Raw genomic sequence first — 22872 nt, 5'->3', positions numbered from 1 at the left:
TCTCAATGTAGACAAGTGTAGTGTGCTGCGGATACATAGAAAGAAAGATCCCTTATCATTTAGCTACAATATAGCAGGTCAGCAACTGGAAGCAGTTAATTCCATAAATTATCTGGGAGTACGCATTAGGAGTGATTTAAAATGGAATGATCATATAAAGTTGATCGTCGGTAAAGCAGATGCCAAACTGAGATTCATTGGAAGAATCCTAAGGAAATGCAATCCTAAAACAAAGGAAGTAGGTTACAGTACACTTGTTCGCCCACTGTGTTTGAATACTGCCCACCAGTGTGGGATCCATACCAGATAGGGCTGATAGAAGAGATAGAGAAGATCCAACGGAGAGCAGCGCGCTTCATTACAGGATCATTTAGTAATTGTGAAAGCATTACAGAGATGATAGATAAATTCCAGTGGAAGACTCTGCAGGAGAGACGCTCAGTAGCTTGGTACGGGCTTTTGTTGAAGTTTCGAGAACATACCTTCATCGAGGAGTCAAACAGTATATTGCTCCCTCCTACGTATATCTCACGAAGAGACCATGAGGAGAAAATCAGAGAGATTAGAGCCCACACAGAGGCATACCAACAATCCTTCTTTCCACGAACAATACGAGACTGGAATAGAAGGGAGAACCGACAGAGGTACTCAGGGTACCCTCCGCCACACACCGTCAGGTGGCTTGCGGATTATGGATGTAGGTGTAGATGTAGAATTCTTTCACAGACAGTGCTCTTAACCAGCAAAGACTTAAAGATAATTGTAATGCCACTTTCATGTCTTTCTCTCTTCCTGCAATTTGAAATGGATACTGGCATCAGATTATCTTGTTGCCACAAACAATTGATAACCAAGTTGCCTATCGCGTTGAAGAATGTTACATTAGTTTTGTCAGCCTCACTTCCAAGGTTCAGCTCATGCCTCAGAATACCACTGTTATATCTTGCTCACCGGGATTTGGGGTTTGCAACACTGGACTGCATTTCAGAAGCAACATGCGTTTTAGACACTGATTCAATGTATGTCAACTGCTCTGCTACCTGGAAGGACAGGCTGAGCTAGTCAGTGATATTATCCTCTTTCTGTCACATGCAAACAGATACAGCCCAGAAAGACAGTTCTCTTGTAGAGACTTTCTTGAACCCTGGAGTAACAGCTGCAGGAGGCTATCTACAAACAGTGACTCCACAACAGCACACCCCCATGACTTTGGTGTTACCTTCGCATAACTATTGATCATAATGCTTGACATGCCTGGATCATTAAATTACTGACTCTATTGCAACTGGTGATGATTGTACATGAGTCTGTCTGTATCTCTAGGAAAACGATTTTTGTTGGTAGATTGTATGCCACTGGCAGATATTAAACAGACAGGCAGATGCCATAATGTGTGGCACTGGGCCAAGAACATCTCCCACACCACCCAATCCTGCTCAAGCTAGCTCGACACAACATGAGGATGATGTCATGTCACCTACACAGTTGGCAGAATTCCATAACATGACCACCTTGCCTGCATCACTTAGCAATGATGGGACTGATGTCATAGCTGGCCCATGGCCGTTGGTGTGCTGGTTTCAGAGTCAATTCAGACATGACACTCACAAATATTACACTCCCTCTGAGTACCCAAAAGATGTCAGCTGGACAAAAAATTCACTTTGGTCCATCACAATGAGTAAAGCTGCCCACCCCATCCACAAATAGAGCAAACATATGCTGCAATGATGACACCTACATAAGGATGTCTCTTCATGCCCGATCTCATAATACAACACTACTTTTCCTTTAGTGGATATGGACTCTGAAATAAGTTCATTATCTTCTGATGGCACATCAATAAACAAACATTGGGACTCTGACTTCACTTGGTGAATAACTCAGAGATACCAATCTGTGGTATGACTACTCGCATCATTCACCTATTGGCAAACCTTCATTGCACCTAGACACTCATGATGAAACACTTAGAACAAGTTCTAGTCACACTATGACAAGGTGTTCTGTCATTAAAGAAGCAAAGTCACAACTTTGACAATGGAGGTGACGTTCTTAGGCCATACACTCAATGCAACAGACATCAGTCCCACATCAGAATGCATGGAGATGGTGAAAAACCTTGTACTCCCAGAAATTTTCTATGTCCTGTATCAATCCCCCAGAATCTTAAACTTCTACTGCCAAGACCTTCCTCATGCAGCCGCATTGCTGTCACCTCTCACAAACACCTTATCAGGAAAAGATAAATATGACAGCCAAGCTCCATGGTCAGTGAAGATGACAGAAGCATTCCATTGCACAAAGAACTGTCTATCAGAAGCCATTACTTTCAAACACTGTTACCTTGAAGCACAACTCACACTCACAGCTGATGCAAGTGACACTGTGATGGGACTGTGCTTCAGCAGGTGGTAGATAGGGTACTCCCAACTGCTTCAGTTCTTCTTAAGGAAACTGTCCCTCTCACATTCAAAGAGTTAGTTTTCAGCTGTGGGATCCTCACAGTATACACGGGGGTCACATCCTCCTGTGAGGGTACTGGGGGTCGCCAAGTGACCATGTATGTGGACCATAAACCTTTGCTGGATCAGGATCCCACCTAAGGATGCCAGGCCATAATGATGCAGACATTTAAACTTTATGGCACAGTACATGCCTGACATACATATGTCCTTGGGGTGGACCATATCAGTGCAGTCTACCTTTCAAGAATCAGCATAATTTCTCTCCAATATGACTATGAGCACATGGCAACTGAACAAACAAATGACTCAAGCATTGATGACCTCAACGAGAGTGACACAAACCTTCACATCAAAATCAGTCTCTTACCATGTTTCACACAACCCTAATTCGTGATTTTTCACAGAACAGGCCATAACTCTAGTGCTCTTACAGTGTTTCACAAAATCTTCAATCAGTTGCACAACCTGAGTCGCCCTGGTGTTGAGGCAACAGTCTGTCTAGTGACAGAGAGATTCATTTGGGTAAATATCAAATGAGACTGCCACTGTTAGGCACAAAGCTGTCTTGCATCTCAGTGTAGTAAGACAAGCTGTCGCCCCAGATACTTTCCCATCCTGAAGACTCAGTTCCAGCATGTCCACCTTGACATTGTTGAGCCCTTGCCAGAGCTGGAAGGGTTTTGATACCTTTTATCCATGGCAGACAGGACATTATTATAGGTAGAAGCCCTATCCATGCATGACATCACAGCCAAAACAACCACACATGCATTTGTCAAGATGTGAATTGCTCACTTTAGCACTCCTGAACTTTGGTTACTACCTATCAATTCTGTCAATTTGAATCTGTCCTCTTCAACAACCTGTGTCATCTCTGTGGGACCACCCACATGTGGACTACTTCAGATCCCTACAGAGTAATGGCCTCATTGTGAGGGGAAACAGAACAATGAAGATGGTCCTGATCTGCAGTGGCAGTTTCTGGACCTAGGCTCTCCTGTGGTTCCTGCTTGGCATCCTCTCAGCATTCAAGGATGATCTACAGGTGTTTCTGGCAGAGGTGGTCTAAGATGAACTTGTCCTGCCTGCAGAATTTGCTCAGCCTGTAGTCAACACAAGACCGGTGGACTTACCTATACTTGTGCATCATACTCGGGAACATATTTGGAACGTGCACATGCTGCTCCCCTCAACTCATTTGACCCCAAAGATATTTATACACAAGAACCTTGCCTGTTGCAACTTTGTCATGTTGTGAGGTGACATTGTTTGATTGCTCTGCAGATACCTCATTCAGGCCTGTACAGGGTGCTCAAACACAGTCCACAGACATTTGCAGTTTAGTGTGTGGCAAACCTATGGCAGTCTTATGTGCCCAATTTAAACCTGTAAACCTGTATGGGACTCCACTCCAGCACACCTGAACATCAAACAGTGGACACTAAGGATGATGACCATATTATTCCCATACTTGGATTCGATGTGCGCTAAATTCAGTGAGCTTCTGCCCCACTTCCTCCACCTGTTGCCCCATCTGAGTCATTTGAAGCATCAGCACATCATACAGCACTATGAGAAAAGTCCCCATCATGTCCTGAATGGTTCCAGCCACTGTGAGACCAGTCACATGCATCTACGCATGCTGATAGTAGTTGATTACCACGTCCCACAGTACTCCATACTCCCAGCAGGGGGTTCTGTGGGGATATTGACCTCTATGTGATGCCTGAATGTCTCTGGCTGGTGACATTGGATGATCTTTGGGGAGAGGGAGAAGAGAGTCAGTGCATTCTCGACCAGTGTTTGATGTAGACCTGTTGTATAATTGCACTTCCAAATAAAGTATGTTGCATTAACTAAATCACTGTTCCTGTTGCATCGTTGTGACTGCTTGCTACAAAACTAAGGGTTGCTGTTCATATTGTGATGCTCTTTGGAGACATGGAAATAAAGTTAGTGTGTTCTCGACCAGTGTCTGATGTAGACCTGTTGTATAATTACTCTTCTGAATAAAGTGCTTTACATTAACTGTATTACTTTTCCTACTGCATTGTCATCCCCGCTTGCTACAAAACTAAGAGTGCTGTTCATATTGGATACTAAATGATTTACAAAAATTAAAAAAGAAAAGCAGAAACATTTAAGTCTTTCTTGGAAAATCCTTGGCAATAATTTCTGTTTTACCAGATGACTTCCCATGCATTACTAACAACTGTGACCTTTCTATAAGGAAATAATGCATCCAGTAGTGGAACTGAGATGAGACTCAGTAAGCAGTATTTGATTAGAAGCTAATATGGTAACTTTATAAGACCCATCTTATCTTTCTGAGGAGAAATGGGCAATAGATATGCAATAAGGGCTGTATGATTCAGAGACTGAAATCATACACATAGAGTGCAAGACAAGAGACTGCAATCTGCTCATTGTTGTGTTTCCAATTTCTGAAGGAGATATTGTAATGTTTTACATATTTAATGACACTGAATTTTATCAAATTTTGAAAATATCGTCTCAAACATAATGTGTACAATGACTCAGATGGGGATGAGTTTCTCCAGTGTACCAAACCATTAGTCTTTTTGTATGAATGGAGACCAGTTCAAGATTATTTTTCCACATAACTGACTTACCATTTCACCCCCCCCCCCCCCCACCTCCTCCCCACTTTCCCTCATGCACTTTCACTCATGCTGTTTTTCACTACTATTTGTGATATGCACTCTATAAAAAATCTTACAGTTTTGTGCCCCTCTCAGTTTGGAATTCCAAGCAGCTGCTACTAATTTTTATATGTCCTGCACAGAAATCTTGCAGGTATAGTGCCTCTGGCACCCCTCTTGGCTTGGTGCCCCAAGTGGTAGCTTGTGTTGCTTGGACCTTAACTTGGCACTGTATGAATGGGGTAATAATTACCAAATGTAATTAGTTTGACCTGACTTCATTGTTGAACTCCATTTTAGTTTCTTTTTCATGTAGGCTCAATTGTCTACTAGTATTACTCATTGCTGTTGGTTGCAGTAGGATAATTAGGTTTAATTTTTGTATTGAAAAAAGATACAGGTGTTCCACTCATATTTATTCCATTTTACTTTTGTCTACCATTTACAGTCACAGCTTCACCATGTAACAATTCATGTTGAATGTTATTTAACTTAATTTTCTTCTGCCATGTTCATTGTTGAATGAATGGGAAATGTCATGCTTCATAAAATTTATTCACATTAATTGACATCTGAACTGCACACTCATCATGTAAACAAAACACGGACAGACTTCACTGATCTCTTTGACTTCCAAAAGTAACTTCAAAACTGACTTGTCACAGCATCGCTGCATTGTTTTATACAGAATCATAACAATTACTACCAAAATAAAGCATTATTAATTTTGTACAATTTTGATGTTACAATTAAAATTTACAACACCTACATAAACTGATGTTACAGCTGAATAAGGTATAAAATACAATATTCAGTGTCAATCTTTTATAATAATATCTTGGTTTTCCATAAGAAAATCATTCTGAACTTGAATTACAATAATGTCTCTTATATTATTTTAGTTATGTAATTAATTACAGTTTGGATTTGGTTACTAACATGTAATGGTAGTATACAGCTCATGCTTTATCCGATTAAATACATAGAATGCACAAATAATGCCTCAAATTCTCGAAATTGGAAAACTGTGAGATGTAAACAATTGGAGAGTTGATTAGAAATGTATATACAAAGAATATTAATTACAGAGGAAGACATAAAAATAAATAACCAATGAAAATACGTCGCTTGTTAATAACTTTTAAGCTGTTTCTCAAGATAGTGTGTTCTTTTGTTATTGGATTTTTAGACTACTGCTTTGTTAATTAGAAGCATTGATTGTTCATGCTAACGATGAGATTAGATTAGATTAATACTAGTTCCATGGATCATGAATACGATATTTCGTAATGATGTGGAACGAGTCAAATTTTCCAATACATGACATAATTAGGTTAATTTAACAACATACTTAAGTTAATATAACAACTTTATTTTTTTGTGGTTTTTTTATTTTTATTGTATTTTATTTTATTTATTTTATTTTTTTTATATTTTTTTTTCTTAATTTCTATCTAAAAATTCCTCTATGGAGTAGAAGGAGTTGTCCTTCAGAAATTCTTTTAATTTCTTCGTAAATACTTGTTGGTTATCTGTCAGACTTTTGATACTATTTGGTAAGTGACCAAAGACTTTAGTGCCAGTATAATTCACCCCTTTCTGTGCCAAAGTTAGATTTAATCTTGAATAGTGAAGATCGTCCTTTCTCCTAGTATTGTAGTTATGCACACTGCTATTACTTTTGAATTGGGTTTGGTTGTTAATAACAAATTTCATAAGAGAGTATATATACTGAGAAGCTACTTTGAATATCCCTAGATCCTTAAATAAATGTCTGCAGGATGATCTTGGGTGGACTCCAGCTATTATTCTGATTACACGCTTCTGTGCAATGAATACTTTATTCCTCAGTGATGAATTACCCCAAAATATGATGCCATATGAAAGCAATGAGTGAAAATAGGCGTAGTAAGCTAATTTACTAAGATGTTTATCACCAAAATTTGCAATGACCCTTATTGCATAAGTAGCTGAACTCAAACGTTTCAGCAGATCATCAATGTGTTTCTTCCAATTTAATCTCTCATCAATGGACATACCTAAAAATTTGGAATATTCTGCCTTAGCTATATGCTTCTGATTAAGGTCTATATTTATTAATGGCGTCATACCATTCACTGTACGGAACTGTATGTACTGTGTCTTATCAAAATTCAGTGAGAGTCCGTTTACAAGGAACCACTTAGTAATTTTCTGAAGGACAGTATTGACAATTTCATCAGTTAATTCTTGTTTCTCAGGTGTGATTACTATACTTGTATCATCAGCAAAGAGAACTAACTTTGCCTCTTCATGAATATAGAATGGCAAGTCATTAATATATAATAAGAACAACAAAGGACCCAAGACTGACCCTTGTGGAACCCCATTCTTGATAGTTCCCCAGTTTGAGGAATGTGCTGATCTTTGCATGTTACGAGAACTACTTATTTCAACTTTCTGCACTCTTCCAGTTAGGTACGAATTAAACCATTTGTGCACTGTCCCACTCATGCCACAATACTTGAGCTTGTCTAGCAGAATTTCATGATTTACACAATCAAAAGCCTTTGAGAGATCACAAAAAATCCCAATGGGAGGTGTTCGGTTATTCAGATCATTCAAAATTTGACTGGTGAAAGCATATATGGCATTTTCTGTTGAAAAACCTTTCTGGAAACCAAACTGACATTTTGTTAGTACTTCATTTTTACAGATATGTGAAGCTACTCTTGAATACATTACTTTCTTAAAAATTTTGGATAAAGCTGTTAGAAGGGAGATTGGACGGTAATTGTTGACATCAGATCTATCCCCCTTTTTATGCATAGGTATAACAATAGCATATTTCAGTCTATCAGGGAAAATGCCCTGTTCCAGAGAGCTATTACACAGGTGGCTGAGAATCTTACTTATCTGTCGAGAACAAGCTTTTAGTATTTTGCTGGAAATGCCATCAATTCCATGTCAGTTTTTGCTTTTAAGCAAGTTTATTATTTTCCTAATTTCAGAGGGAGAAGTGGGTGAGATTTCAATTGTATCAAATTGCGTAGGTATGGCCTCTTCCATTAACAGCCTAGCATCTTCTAATGAACACCTGGATCCTACTATATCCACAACATTTAGAAAATGATTATTAAAAATATTTTCAACTTCTGACTTTTTGTTCGTAAAGTTTTCATTCAATTTGATGGTAATACTGTCTTCCTCTGCTCTTGGTTGACCTGTTTCTCTTTTAATAATATTCCAAATTGTTTTAATTTTATTATCAGAGTTGATGATTTCAGACATGATACACATACTCCTGGATTTTTTAATAACTTTTCTTAATATAACACAGTCTCTAGTTATTTATGACTTCAATTTCTTGATTAGTTACTTAATTTAGTATATGTACATGATTTTATCAATGACAACAATTCACCGATAATTATGGCAACATACATCCTTCCAGAACATTCAGCATGCCTTCCCAATGAATATCAAGTTTTTTATCAAATAGGACAGAATTATATATATGCAGACACACATACAAGGCCTTAGGAACCACTGAATTGTCTGATAACTATCTGGATGCGTATAAAAAATGGTGGTATCGGACATTTCATATGAGTCCTGGGGGAGGCTGTACCATTATAACCAGTAGATGAAACAGAGCCAACCAACATATTTCACTTTGCACCAAGTATGTACTACTATTTACAAGTCAAACACTGAACCAAAGGTATAAAAACTTGTGAGAGATGCAAATCTATTATGATAAAGATAAACATTTTCAAAAATGCATTCACAGGAAGGAATGTGATTAACAGTCATGTTACAAATTTTCCAAAAAATTATAGAAAAATAATTATGTAACAGCTCGTAATATTAATTTTAAATGTACTTGCAATGTCTAGAAAATTACACCTACTGTTTTTTATTGTGGCCTTCAGTCCAAATACTGGTCTAATGCAGCTCTAAATGCTACTTAATCCTGTATAAGCCTCCTTATCTCCAAATAGCTACTGCAACTTACATCCTTCTGAATCTTCTCCCTGTGTTCATCTCTTTGTCTCCTTTTATGATTTTTACCTGCACACTTCCCTCCAATATCAAATTAACGATCCCTTGATGTCTCAAAATGCGTCCTATCAACAGATCCCTTCTTTTAGTCTAGTTATGGCACAAGTTTCTATTCAGTGTCACCTCATTAGTTATGTGATCTAGCCATATAATTTCCAACATTCTTCTGTGGCACCACATTTCAAAAGCTTCTATTATCCTCTTGTCTAAACTGTTTATTATCCATGTTTCACTTCCATACATGACTACACTCCAGCCAAATACCTTTAGAGAAGTCTTCCTAACACTTGAGTCTATATTTAAAGTAAATAAATTTCTCTTCTTCAGAAATGCTTTTCTCGCCATTGTCAGTATGCATGTTATATCCTCTTGACTTCAGCAATCATCGCTTATTTTGCTACCCAAACAGCAAAACTATCTACTACTTTAAGTGTCTCCCTTCCTAATCTAGTTCCCTCGGCATCACCTGATTTAATTCAACTAAATTCTCTTGTCCTTGTCATGTTTTTGTTGATTTTCATTTTATACCATTCATTCAAGACACTGTCCATTCTGGTCAACTGCTCTTCCAAGCCTTTTGCTGTCTCTAACAGAATTACCTCATTGGCAAAACTCAAGGTTTTTATTTCTTGTCTCTGCACTTTACATTCCACTCCAAATTTCTCTTTGGTTTTCTTTACTGTTTGCTCAGTGTACAGACTGAATAACATCTGGTACTGGCTGCAAACATGTTTCACTCCTTCGTCAACTACTGCTTCCCATTCAAGCCCTCTGATTGTTATAATTGCCATTTGGTTTCAATTCAAGTTGTAAATAGAAATGTCTGTGTTTGAAGTGAATTGTTTGTATGTTTCAAGTACTCCAGTTATTTGTGTGCATCATCAAGTACAAAGAAATCTAAATGAATCATTGATCAGTTCTATTACAGGATTCATGATTTTCCCCCCCAAATCAGTCTTGCCTAGGACAATGATACAGTGTTATTATTCCATGGCATTTCCTATATTAGATTGTTGGGCTAGCAACCAGCTGGGAGAAGTATGCCAGTGTCAAGATTTTTGTGCCTACTTTTATGAGGTTCTGAATACATTCCTAGAGACTAATTTCTGACAGAAAGTAGCTACTGTTAATATGTTATGCTTTCTGATGCAGATCTGCCCAAATCTTTGGTACATACCACAGTGGGGAGTATTCTAAAAAGTTCTGTTTTCAAACATTTTGTGTGAATTAAGTTCTCACCCATTCCACTTTTTAAATTCTCTGTGAGAAAAAAGTTTCAACCTATTCCAGTTTTTGAAAGAGCTGAGTCAATGAAGAGCTTGAGAGAGTGTAGCAGTTCTGTCTGCTTTGTTTACCTCTTTGTTTGTTGTCCTCAGTGTTGATGTACTGGTGGAAAAATGGGTTGTGGATTCCAACACTGACTACTGTAAATAATGGAGCCGGCTCTTCACAACACCCTAATAATACACAGTTATATGGCCAGTGCACTGATGTTTAACATTCGATAAGCCTCATTAATACTTTGCAGACAAACCTCCATATACTGCTACAATAGTTTACTGTTGAACATCTACGAGCACTAAAACCCTAACCTCAAAGTTCACAGTTCTTGAAGAAAAAAAGGGACGTATGGAGAAGGCACTGTCAGTGTTTTAACACATGGCCTATTGGTGTAACACTTATTTCACTGTTAAGTTGATGCATTGTTGTCATTCTAAGCAACACAAATTCCTCATCTGAAACTCATCTGTGGACTGACTGTCCTGTGAGCAAAATTTGAGCCCTTATATATCCTCACAATAATAGGGGCTGAAACTACATATCTTTCGAAGTTAAATTTACAGAAACATTAAATTAATGGAATACATCGAAGCATCTTATTCAGTTTCTTCTACTGCAAGAGTTAAGCCAAATTAATTGTTTAAAATATGAAATTAACATATATCATTATGCAAACAATACTTTTGACAAAACTGTTTATTACTTTATTTTCGACTAAAGCCAAATAGATACTTTAGGAATACTAGCATTTTATCTTCCAAATGTATATAATTAGCAGAGAATTTATATTTGTTTCTACGTCAACAGTAGAAATTAAGTAATGAAACAATTACTGATTTCTCCCTATAATGAAAGATACTAACTAGAAATAGTCAAAATAAATTATAAAATCAATTACATTCATCAAACTAGGCACAAAATTAGATCTGGTGTTATTTACTTTAAAACTGAGGGTCAACCTTTCTCTTTTATGGAAATACAGATTATACTCACGTATGTTAACAGTAATTAGTCAAAAATGAAAAAATGAATTTTAGGGAGGCAGATAGCAAAACAAGAGGAGAGGTAAAAATATCCCAGATTCCTTAGTGACAAGAGGGCTGTTAATTGCTTCCAGTTTATGATGGCTTCTAAAGCAAAATGTGAAAGACACAATTACAGAATGGAAAGTCACGTATGAGAATATTCCATCAGTTGAAATCACAACATTTCCACTAAAGTCTCAACATGTGTGTGTAACATGTTTCTCATGTGTATGTGATATCATTTACTATTGCTATGGTAGTAGCACAGTCTAATATTAGACTGTGGTAGTAGCTACTAAGGAATCGTAAGGTGCTGGGCTCATGAATTCAGACATCCTTCAAAACAAATTTATTAACAGACAGTTGGTACAAAACAGTTATTAGCAAACATATAGTCCGACCCCTATGTATTTCTTTTTTTTGTTTTTGTTTTTTTACTTTTTAACAGTACCTGCTATAAGGCTTACTCTTAATAATATTGACACTGATGCAACATCAGGGGTAAAATACTGGTGATACAGTAGTGCCAAATTTGAACTCAAAGCAACTATAACATCAATTAAAAGTTTAAATTTAAGCTTGATAATTATTTGTGATAAAAAGTGCAGTTGGCCTTAGACTCTGACATAAGGTATGTGTAACATAAGCAAATATTTTATCTTGTGATGCCTGTTGCATCATGTGATGTAACAAGGCCAAAACTTCTGAAGAATATATTTTTACAAATATGGTCAAGGGATAATAAACCTTTACTTGCAACTGGTTGACTGATTTTTCAATCTATTGTGAATTACACAGTTGTTGTTTTGCAGCCATGTTTAAGGCTTTAAATATTATTTAAGCTGTGTTATGTTTTAACTTGAAAATCACTAGCTATGCTGGTTTGTATGACACATCTAGGCTATAGACATATTGTCTAAGCTTGGTAAAATTAGCTGGAACTTAGAGTCTCAAATCATTTATAAATAGATTATTTTTTGATACTTTTTGCACTTTCTTAAACAGGCAGTAGTAGTCAAAGTACCTCAACAGATGTCTGTAGAATTCTTATTATTTGTCTCACGCATTTCAATTGTGTGTCACATTACTTTGATTTAATATTCTTATGATAAAAGTTCCATTGAACTATCCTTCTGTTTGATAACAGTTTCAGTAATTATAATTACAACATATGGTTACTACTATAATAAAATCATAAAACATTCCATGTGAATAATACTTGAATTTACAGATGTCTTAGAAGAACTGTGAGTACATTACACAACAACGTGCGGTATCTAAAACAGAAGCTATGTGAAAGTATTGGCCATTCCAACATGAGATGTTACACTTGTCCAGTTATAAAAGTGCTACAGAAATGCCGTTCATCTACAGAGTATTGGCCAAATAAATCAAGGGAGATGTGAAAATGCAGTAAGATTGTGCAAATACTGTAAGATACTGACTATGGTGTCATGTCATTCATATTTTGACAGAATTGACTGTCTCTTCAAGTAGCAAAATTTGAATACAGTGTGAAGTGAATAGTTGAAACGCTTGTCTTAATGTGTTCAACATATTTATGGGAGTTCAAGAAGAGTGACTTTTAGGTTAGGAACATTAAATAGGTACCAGATGTGTTTAGTGTCACTGATATTATTAAGTAGTGTGTTTATTATCAAAGGACTAATATCACACAAAATCTACATAAAAATATATAAAACACATTACATTTTACATAATTTATGTGTCTGCCTGAAATCTTTGTGAATATTGTTGTTACTAGTTTGTGATTTGACGAAAAATCATAATTGATCATCTCATGTCTTGTGTATCTCACTTTCTGCTTTAATGTAGGAATCAATTTACAAAATTTTTGTATGAGACCAAATTTGTTAATTAAATCTTCAGTAATTGTCAATCATGACTTTAATGCCAGTCTTTAACTCCATTTATCTCACTGTTTGACATATTCAGTGTTTATCTTCAGATTTGTAGAACCTGAGCCCACAGACTGTACTTGTTTAAATTTTTTAATTTTTTGTTGGAAAACCATCACAGAATTACCCAGAATATTTTTGTATGAGTAAGGAAACAGCTCTCCACACAGTGATCGTTCGAGCCAGCAAAACTGGAAGTATTGATATGGTTTTTGAATGCTTATAAGGAATCTACATGTGCATCAACATTTACATTAACATCTGTATCAAAAGCTACCTTAAGTGGTGTGTCTTAGAAGTTCTTCAAGTACCACTCTCACTTCCATTACTTTTCTGTGCCAGTCACAAATGGTACATGATAAGAATGATTGCTGGTAAGACTCTGAATGAGTTTTAATCTCCCTAATTTTTGCCCTTGTTATCTTTTCATGAGATATATGTAGGAGAAATCAGCATGTCGTTTGAGACTTCTAGAAATGTGCACTGACATACTTTTAATGTAAATCACACCTTTGGAAGAAAATAAGAGATAGAAATTTTAATTGGAAATTTAATTAAAAAGTTATCACAGTAAATAACAGAATAGTATGAAGAGGTGCATAGATGAATGCTAGCATTAAAGATCAGACATTTAAGAAGAGATGATTGCATCAATAAATAGAAACTAAATTTATCAGCAAAAGCTGTGGTGCAAATATCATTAAGTCTACGATTTGGAAGGTTTGTGGCTGACATTACGAAGAGTGAAGGCATGTTCATTGGGCCCCTAATAACAATGCAGCAACTACCATGTTCTTGGTGGCTATTTGAAAACTTACAGCAACAGCAGCTGCAACCAGGTGAGCTATGCAACCAAATTAAGTGAGCTGTATTCAAAATGAACTGATTTTTCTTATGGTGTGTGTGTGTGTGTGTGTGTGTGGGGGGGGGGGGGGGTTATTAATTTATTTATTTAGTCTTTCAAATCCTATATGTATAGAATATATATGAGATTATTGGACATGGTTAGGTATTTACAAGATAAAATACAGTTTGTATTGCAATCCTATGGACTGGAAGTAATTTAGCACAGATTCATAAATACAACAAACATTACAGGCAACATACAAAGTAGAATATTAATAATGCATCTTTATTTTTGTTGTTTGGCTTTTATATATTCTGTCAGACTGTAAAAGCAATGCTCAATTAAATATGCTTTTACTTCAGCCTTAAAACTATAGTGTTTATGTATTGATTTAATATGTTTAGGTAGATTATTGAAAATCTTTATCCCAGTATGCAGTGTGCCTTTTTGGTACCATGATGTTCTCACCTGTTTCATATGAAGGTCAGATTTTTGCCTTGTATTGTGTGCATGTATATCTTCATTTTTTAATAAGATATCTGGGTGTCTATCGATATTTTGTTTGATGAAAACTGATGTTTCATAGATAAAAATGCAAGGAAGAGGAAGAACTGACAGTTTTTTGAATATGGGTCTGGATGATTTCGTATTGTTTACCCCTTCAGTTATTCTTAGTATTCTCTTTTGCATCCTGAAAAGTTTAATATTTGTTGTTCTATTGCCCCAGAAGATTATGCCATATTTAATTACAGAATGCACATAGGAGTAGTATACATTTAACAGGCTGGCTTTGCTGCAACAAGTTTTTAAGATACGTATCATGTAACAGGTTTTGCTTAGACTTCTTTGCAAATATTCAATGTGTACCTCCCATTTTGTGTTGTTCTGGAGCCAGAGTCCCAGAAATTTAGTGCTGTCAACACTTCCAAGAACTCTGTCCCTAAGTTCTATTTCTATGTTTGGGTGGTGTCTTCCTTTTACATTATAGAAGTTCAGTGCTACTGTCTTTTCTTTGTTTATAATTAGCTTGTTGTAGCTGAACCACTATTCTACACTGTTCATTGTTTGGATAGTGGAGTCTTGTAGTTTTTCTTCTGTTTTACCACTAATAAGGAAGCTAGTGTCATCTGCAAATTGGAGGGTAGTTTGTTGTACATAAGATCATTGACATAGAGAAGAAACATAATGGATCCTAATACTGATCCTTGAGGGACACCATATTTCACATTTTCATATCCTGAATAGTAGTAGCTGACTTCGTTATGGTCAGTATATTGCACTTCAACCACCTGTTTGCGACCACTTAGGTATATCTTGAGCCACTCATTGGATATACCTCTAATTCCTAATTGGTCAAGCTTCTGCAGTAGGGCATTATGGTCAATGACGTTAAAAGCTTTAGATAAATCAAGACATATGCCTGTCACAAACTCACTTGCATCCAGTTTAATATAGATTTCATTAAGAAATTCAAATATTGCACTTTCAGTTGAATACTCTTTCCTGAAGCCATGCTGTGAAGGAGAGAGAATTTTATTTTTATTTAAGAAATCAGACAATTTCTTATAAAAAACTTTTTCTAAAATTTTTGAAAATACAGACAGTAGGCCTATTGGTCTATAATTTGAAACACATTCTGGATTTCCTTTTTTGAGCAGTGGTTTCAGCTTTGCTGTTTTTAAGCATGAAGGGATGGTTCCTGATGCCAGTGAGCTGTTGCACAAATGTGTCAAAGGTTCAGCTAAGGCAAGACATCATTTTTTAATAATTGGATCTGGTATTCCATCAATTCCACATGAGTACCCTGTTTTCGAGGTTTTTATAACTGATAAAGTTTCTTCAGAATTTGTGGGTGAAAGGAACAATGATGTAGACACATTTCTCATACTATTGCATGATGGAGGTGATATTTTGTTGTGTTCTTCCAGTCCACTCACCAACTGTTCACTTATGTTTGCAAAATATTTGTTGAAGGTCCCTGCAATTTCTGTTGGGCAAGAAATCATTTGTCCTTCATAACATAAATTCATATTTTTATAGTTTCACTTGTTGTTTGATTTTTTATAGCTTCCCATATAGCTTTAGATTTATTTTTTGAATTTTCAATGTATTTGTCATTTGCCATTGTTTTAACTTTCCTTACAACATTTTTGAGGATCCTCTTGTAATTCATCAGGTACAAATGAAATTCATGCGGCATGTTCTGTGTCTTTGCTATATCATGTAATCTTCTTTTCTCTGCATAAGATATTCTAATACCTGTTGTAATCCATTTGTTCTTTTTGAAGTTAGGTTGACAATTTTTGCTTTTTTAATGGAAATGCAGCTTCAATGTATGACATGAAGATTTCCATGAATTTTTCAAACTTTTTGTTAGTATTTTCACAAGTATACACTTCATACCAAGTTTCTTCACTTAGTCTCTGTACAAAAAGGTTTATTTGTTTGTTAGTGAATTTCCTTACTTCTTTTACAAGTTCCTCTTTCTCAGTTGTTTCACTTGGGGTGTGCCAAGCAATAAACTGTGCATAGCGACCACTGAAGCCAGTATTAAGATTTCCGCACAGAGATTGTGATTTACATTTGTGTTTATTAATATCTGATCAATCGTTGAGCTAGTTGTTGGTGTAACTCTTGTAGGAGAGTCTATAGTGGCTTTTATGTTATATGTTTCCAGTAGGGTCATCAAGCTTTGCTGGTCTTTTGAGATTTCTTGAAAATCAATATTAAAGTCTCCACATATGATCACTGTTTTGGTGAAGTTTTTTATAGTATTTAAAGTTGCTTCTAGTTGATGACAGAAATCATTTAAGTTCCCATCAGGGCTCCTATATACACAGATGATTATTAATTTTAATGCAGAGAGTTCAACTGCGGATACTTCAAAAATTTTCTCTTCAGCTAAGAGTTCAATGGGTTTTATTGTACAATAATCAATACCACTTTTAACAAATATACATGACCCTCCATGACTGGATGCAATTCTAGAAAATGATGATGAAAGATTGAAGCCTGGAAGTTTTGTGACTGCCATTGCATCTTTAGGCAGCCAGTGTTCAGTTATACACATCACAGAAACATTTTTTAGGTCATCAGTACATAAAATTTCAACTTCACTTTATTTGTTTAGCAATGGTTGGACATTTTGATGAATCAGCATGAAATTAAAGGATTTGTTAGGCTTTGGCATATTGTTAGACTTTGGCATATTTAATTGATCACTTACCTTTACCTTGTCAATAAAAAATCATTCAGGTGCGCTGGAAGTACTGCTTTTCTTTTCCCGACTGCACCTATTCTTCTATTATCATCTGCAGCAGAATTTTCTTCTATGTCTGGCTCCCCTGGTAGTTGTTCAGCTGCTGCTCCTACTGTTGATAATATTCCTGCTGGTGTTAGAGCGGGGTCTGCAATTGGTAGAGCTGTTACTGCATTCATTGTTATGCTGTGCCTGAATATTGGAGGCACCTAGTTCCTTCTTTTGTTGTTGATGTTGGCGAGTGAGGTCTTGCTGGCGTTGTTTCCTTCAAATATTTGGGGGGGCCAATCCAGGATGATTTTGCTTTTGAGTGTTTGATGCCTCTTGATGATAATTTCTTCAATTTTTCCGACAAGCAGTTTTTTCCCCATGTTGTTAACATGCAGTCCATGTAATGTGTGGAATCTGCACCCGATATTGTTAACATTTACGAGTTCTACATTTCTGAAATGTTTGCAAAGTAATGAAATTTGTTGGTTGGCATTGATTATTTCTTTATTTACGCTTGACCAAGACGGTAAGTCATGCCGATGTGGAATGTTCAGCACTGAAACATTTGTGTGTGTCAACTGTCCTAAGCACCTTTTAGTTCTTGTTTTGCTTTGTGGGTTTCGTTTTTGTATATGTCATTTGACCCACCAATTAGCACAACAAAGTCTTCAGAGGATATGTCAGCAACGTCTGTGGATCGTACTTGATTGCAAACTTCCGACATAGAAGCACCAGGCTTTATGTAAGCGATTGTTTGTAAACTGGACTGACCGTTCAGAAGGCGAGCAAATCCACGACCATGACTGTTTGCCATCAAAACTACTTTTCTTTGTTCATGTTTCTCTGCATGTTTAGAAGGCTCACCGTCATTATGGCCAAACAATTTAGCATCAGCGCTGGACAAATACTTGATATTTGGGTCACGCAAGTGTACAGGTCTTTCAGTTTCATTTCCTTCCATAACAGTAGTTGAGTTGTTAGGCATTCTTTTGGATGTATCACTCCGCGTATTTGTAGTTTCATATTCAGCTCGGAAGTTAGTTTTATCACATGCACAATGTTTCTTATCTTGCACGGTTGATTGCACACTGAACCTGCTTGTAAATGCGATATTAGGCTCATACAATAAGCTTCGTTGAGAATGACGCACTTTGTTTTTCACTTTGCCTGGAATTTTGTTGTTACTGCGGTGCAAGTTTGATGTTTGTAGATTGTAGATTGTATTTTATTGGTCCTGTTGTCTACATAGCAGCTTATGCATAAGACATTGGACAAGTCAAGTTATAAATATACAGGCTGAAAGTAATTTCAAGGCATACATATTTAAGCTTACAATAATACATATTTAAGCTTACAATAATACACTTTACGCACAAGTATTTATATAACACATTTCATAAATTTAAATATTCTTCAATGGAATAAAAGCAGTGATGCTGTAAATATGACTTTAGAGATTTTCCAAAAGTATTGACCTCAGTGATAGCTTTTATGTTTTCAGGAAGTTTGTTATAAAGCTTAACTCCCATGTGAAAAGTACCTTTTTGGCACAGTGCTGTGCTGATTTGAGTCATATGTAAGTTCCTGTTTTGTCTGGTAAAGTGCTCATGTATATCACAGTTTTTTTGTAGCCTCTGGTCCTTGCCTATTACATTTAATTTAAAGAACAAAAGGGTTTCCATAATGTATACACACGGTAATGGGGGAATACCAGATTTCTTAAACAGGGGTTTACAAGAGTCTCTAGGCTTGCACCCAAACAAGATTCTAATGGCCCATTTTTGTAGTTTAAAAGTGCTATTAGCTATTTTAGAGTTTCCCCAGAAGGTGACCCCATATCTAAGACGAGAATGAAAGTACACATGATATGCATTCATTACTGTTTTCTCACTACAGCATGATTTTAATGAACAAAGAAGATAACATGTTTTGCTCAGTTCTGTATTGAGACATTCAATATGCTTATTCCATCTGATGTTACTCTGCAGCCAAAGTCCTAAGAATTTGGTTTCAGTACTGTTACCAACTGGTTCGTCATTGATAGAGACTGATGGGATAAACATGTCCTTGTTAGGAACATTGTGGAATTTTAGAGCAACAGTTTTCTTACTGTTTATTACAAGCTGGTTACTCTGTGCCCAGCTGCTAAGTTGTTTCGTGACTGTGTTTACTGTCTGCTGTAACTGTTCATCGTCGTCTCCTTTTAATAGAATCGTGGTGTCATCTGCAAATATGATTGATTTGTGTGCATCAATATTTAAGCTTAGCTCATTTATGTACAGAAGAAACAGAAGGGGTCCCAATACGGATCCTTGGGGTACACCACATTTTATTTGTTTATAGTCAGATAAGTGATTAGATACAGTTTTTAGTTCAATATCTGTGTGCTTGACGCACACTGCCTGCATACGATTTGTCAGGAAGGAACTGATCCACTTGTTGGACAGACCTCGAATACCATATCTTTCTAGCTTTGATAGCAGAATTTTATGGTCCACCATGTCAAATGCTTTTGACAAGTCAATAAAGACTCCTATTGTTTCCTGTTTTTTGTCCATCAGGTTTAGGATGGAATTGATGCACTCATAGACAGCCGTTGTCGTTGACCTCTTATTTCTGAATCCATGTTGTTCATTACATAGGATGCTGTTTTTATTTATAAATTTCATAAGTTTCTCATACATAACTTTTTCCAATACTTTAGAGATGCAGGAGGAAATTGTGATGGGTCTGTAGTTATTTACATTGTCTTTATCCCCTTTTTTATATACAGGAATAACTTTTGATGTTTTTAACACATCAGGGAAAGTGCCTGCCTGAAGTGAGCAGTCGCATAAATGTGTGAGTACTTCAATTAGGTTTGATGCGCTCTTCTTTAACATTGTTGCAGGTATACCATCAATACCTGCCGATTTGGAATTTTTTAGTCCTTTTATTGCTTTAGCTACTTCATCTTGTGAAACAGAACTGATGTACATTGATCCTCTACATGTACTTATTTTATATTCATTTGCCTGGATGCTCTTAAAGTTTGATTGTAACATATTTTCAGCAACACCTGTGAAAAAGTTGTTAAATGTATTAGCTACTTCTAAGGGGTTTGTTACTTTTTTATTTTTATGTGATAGTGTTATATTTTTCCAAGGTTGTCTGTATTCTCCACATTCTTTTTTTATAACACTCCACATAGCCTTTGATTTATTAGCTGAATTATAAATGATTTCATCATTACGCATTATTTTTGCTGCTTTTATTACTTTTCTTAATATTTTGGAGTATTTTTTATAGTATGCGCGTACTACAGGTGAGGAATTTTTTGAGTTACATATTTCATGAAGTAGTCTTTTCTTCTGGCATGAAACCCTTATTCCCTTTGTGATCCAGCTGTTTGTTCTAGAGTTTCCCCGTATGGTCAATGTTTTCAGTGGGAATGCAAGTTCAAAGAAATGGGTTAATGTATCAATGAAAGAGTCGAATTTTTCATTTATATCATTCATTTTGTACACTCCTAGCCATTTTTCTTTCTGTAATAAGTTGTTGAAGTAGTTCACATTATGCTGATTATAGCTTTGATATGTTGTTCTAAGAGACATGTTGTTAATAATACTGCCTTGTACTTTTATGCTTAATATTTGAGCAAGATGATCACTAAAACCTGCATTGAAAATTTTTAGTGAGGTGTTGTGTAAACTCTTCTTTACTAGAAACTGATCAAGAGCTGTTTGACAAGTTTCTGATACTCGGGTAGCTGCTTTTACTTCAGCCTTTAAATTGTAGGACGTTGCAAGGTTCAAAATGGTCTCCCTATTTCCACTATTCGTGAGGAAGTCAATATTGAAGTCACCACAGATTATCAATTCACAATCTATTTTATTTACTTTATTTAGCAATGACTCCATTTTGTTTAAGAAAAGTTCAAAATTCCCGGACGGTGATCGGTAAACTGTAGCAATAACCAGGTTGAACTGAGTAATTTTTATAGCTGCAATTTCATAATCCTTTTCGACATTTGCCCTAGTTAAGTCAGGTAGTGTAATAAAATCTACATTTTCCTTTGTGTAAATTGCTACCCCACCCTGTTTGCTGTTTTTCCTGCAGTAGTAAGCAGCCAAGACAAATTTGTTTATTTTCGTATTCTGGATTAATTCTGGGTTAAGCCAGTGCTCAGAAATGCATAACACTGAGATATCATTAAGTTCATGTGTCAATAGAACGTTAATTTCATCGATCTTATTACGCAGGGATTGCACATTATGGTGATAAATTTTTAGTTCGGGCGTATTCACGATTTGGTAATTGGGAATCATATTTACAGCATCACATACCTCTAGTTTGAATTAGGAACGTCAGCAGCGTTGTATTTTCGTTCTTCTTTCTTGTTTATTTTGTTTTCCTCGCTGTTGGAAGGATGTTCAGGAAGCTGATAAATTGTTCTATCCCTTACAAGTCTTTCTTTGATTATTTCACTAACACGATCACAAACAAATCTTTTCCCCTCATAGTTCAAATGCATTCCATGCTTCGTGTGCAGATTTCCATGCAGCTTGCTTATATCCAGTACATCGCACTTAGTGTATTGAGAACACAGTTTCCTTATTTTAATGTTTGTTTTCCGAATTTCTTTGTTTACACACGAATTATAAATCAGATCATGCCTATGAGGAAGTGTGGCAACTACTGTGTTTCTGCATTTATTAGCTTGTAAAAAATTCTGTAGCGTTTTCACGCAAACCTCTGCTTCATTTTTTGCCACATCGTTTGAACCCATTATACAGACGATAAAGTCATTTTCTTGCATTAATTTCGTCTGAGAGTTAATGTCTACAACATTTTTACATCCCGCTCCCGGTTTCACTACACTAGTTACTGCTATGTCGCGATTTTTCTCACGGAGCATGCTGGATAGATTCCTGCCATGACTGTCTGCTAGTAATAGTACACTACTCTTTTTCTCTGATGATCTGTGTTTGTTGTTGACATTATTTGAAAAAACGCTATTCATTTTCAGTTCACTGTCTTTTTCAAGTTCACGATCATTTGGAGAGTCGTTATCACAGTTACTTGTTTGCAAAACATGATATTTGTTTTTCTCCGAAAATGTGACATTTTTAGCGGATTTTGTTGTTCTTTTTGTAGTTGGAACACTATTTTTGTACGGCACTTTTACCCACTCGGACGATATATTACTTTTGTCTTGCATCACTTCACTTAGTGTTGGCTTCGATCGCAGATCCCGATTTTCTTTCTTGAGTGAGTCAATATCGCTTCTTAAGGAACTGACTATGAATTTTAAGCTAGCAATTCGTTCTTTTAGCGTTGTTATTTCAGTGTTACAATTCTTACAAACTCCCTTTTTAACAGCATAACTATAACTA

General features: G+C 36.1%; 1 protein-coding gene across 1 annotated transcript in view; it reads left to right on the top strand.

The window, feature by feature from the left end:
• Positions 1–13203, top strand: part of LOC124794945 (centromere-associated protein E-like) — a 622348-nt gene extending 609145 nt beyond the window's left edge. Inside the window, exon 21 of the mRNA XM_047258659.1 lies at positions 12713–13203. Coding sequence (XP_047114615.1) covers positions 12713–12721 — 9 coding nt within the window. The 3' untranslated portion in view covers positions 12722–13203. The remainder of the gene's footprint in view (positions 1–12712) is intronic.
• Positions 13204–22872: the final 9669 nt, after the last annotated feature.

The sequence above is a fragment of the Schistocerca piceifrons genome, chromosome 4 (genome assembly GCF_021461385.2).
Source record: "Schistocerca piceifrons isolate TAMUIC-IGC-003096 chromosome 4, iqSchPice1.1, whole genome shotgun sequence".
In the NCBI taxonomy this organism is placed as follows: Eukaryota; Metazoa; Arthropoda; class Insecta; order Orthoptera; family Acrididae; genus Schistocerca; species Schistocerca piceifrons.
This window is presented reverse-complemented; position numbering and strand designations above follow the sequence as displayed.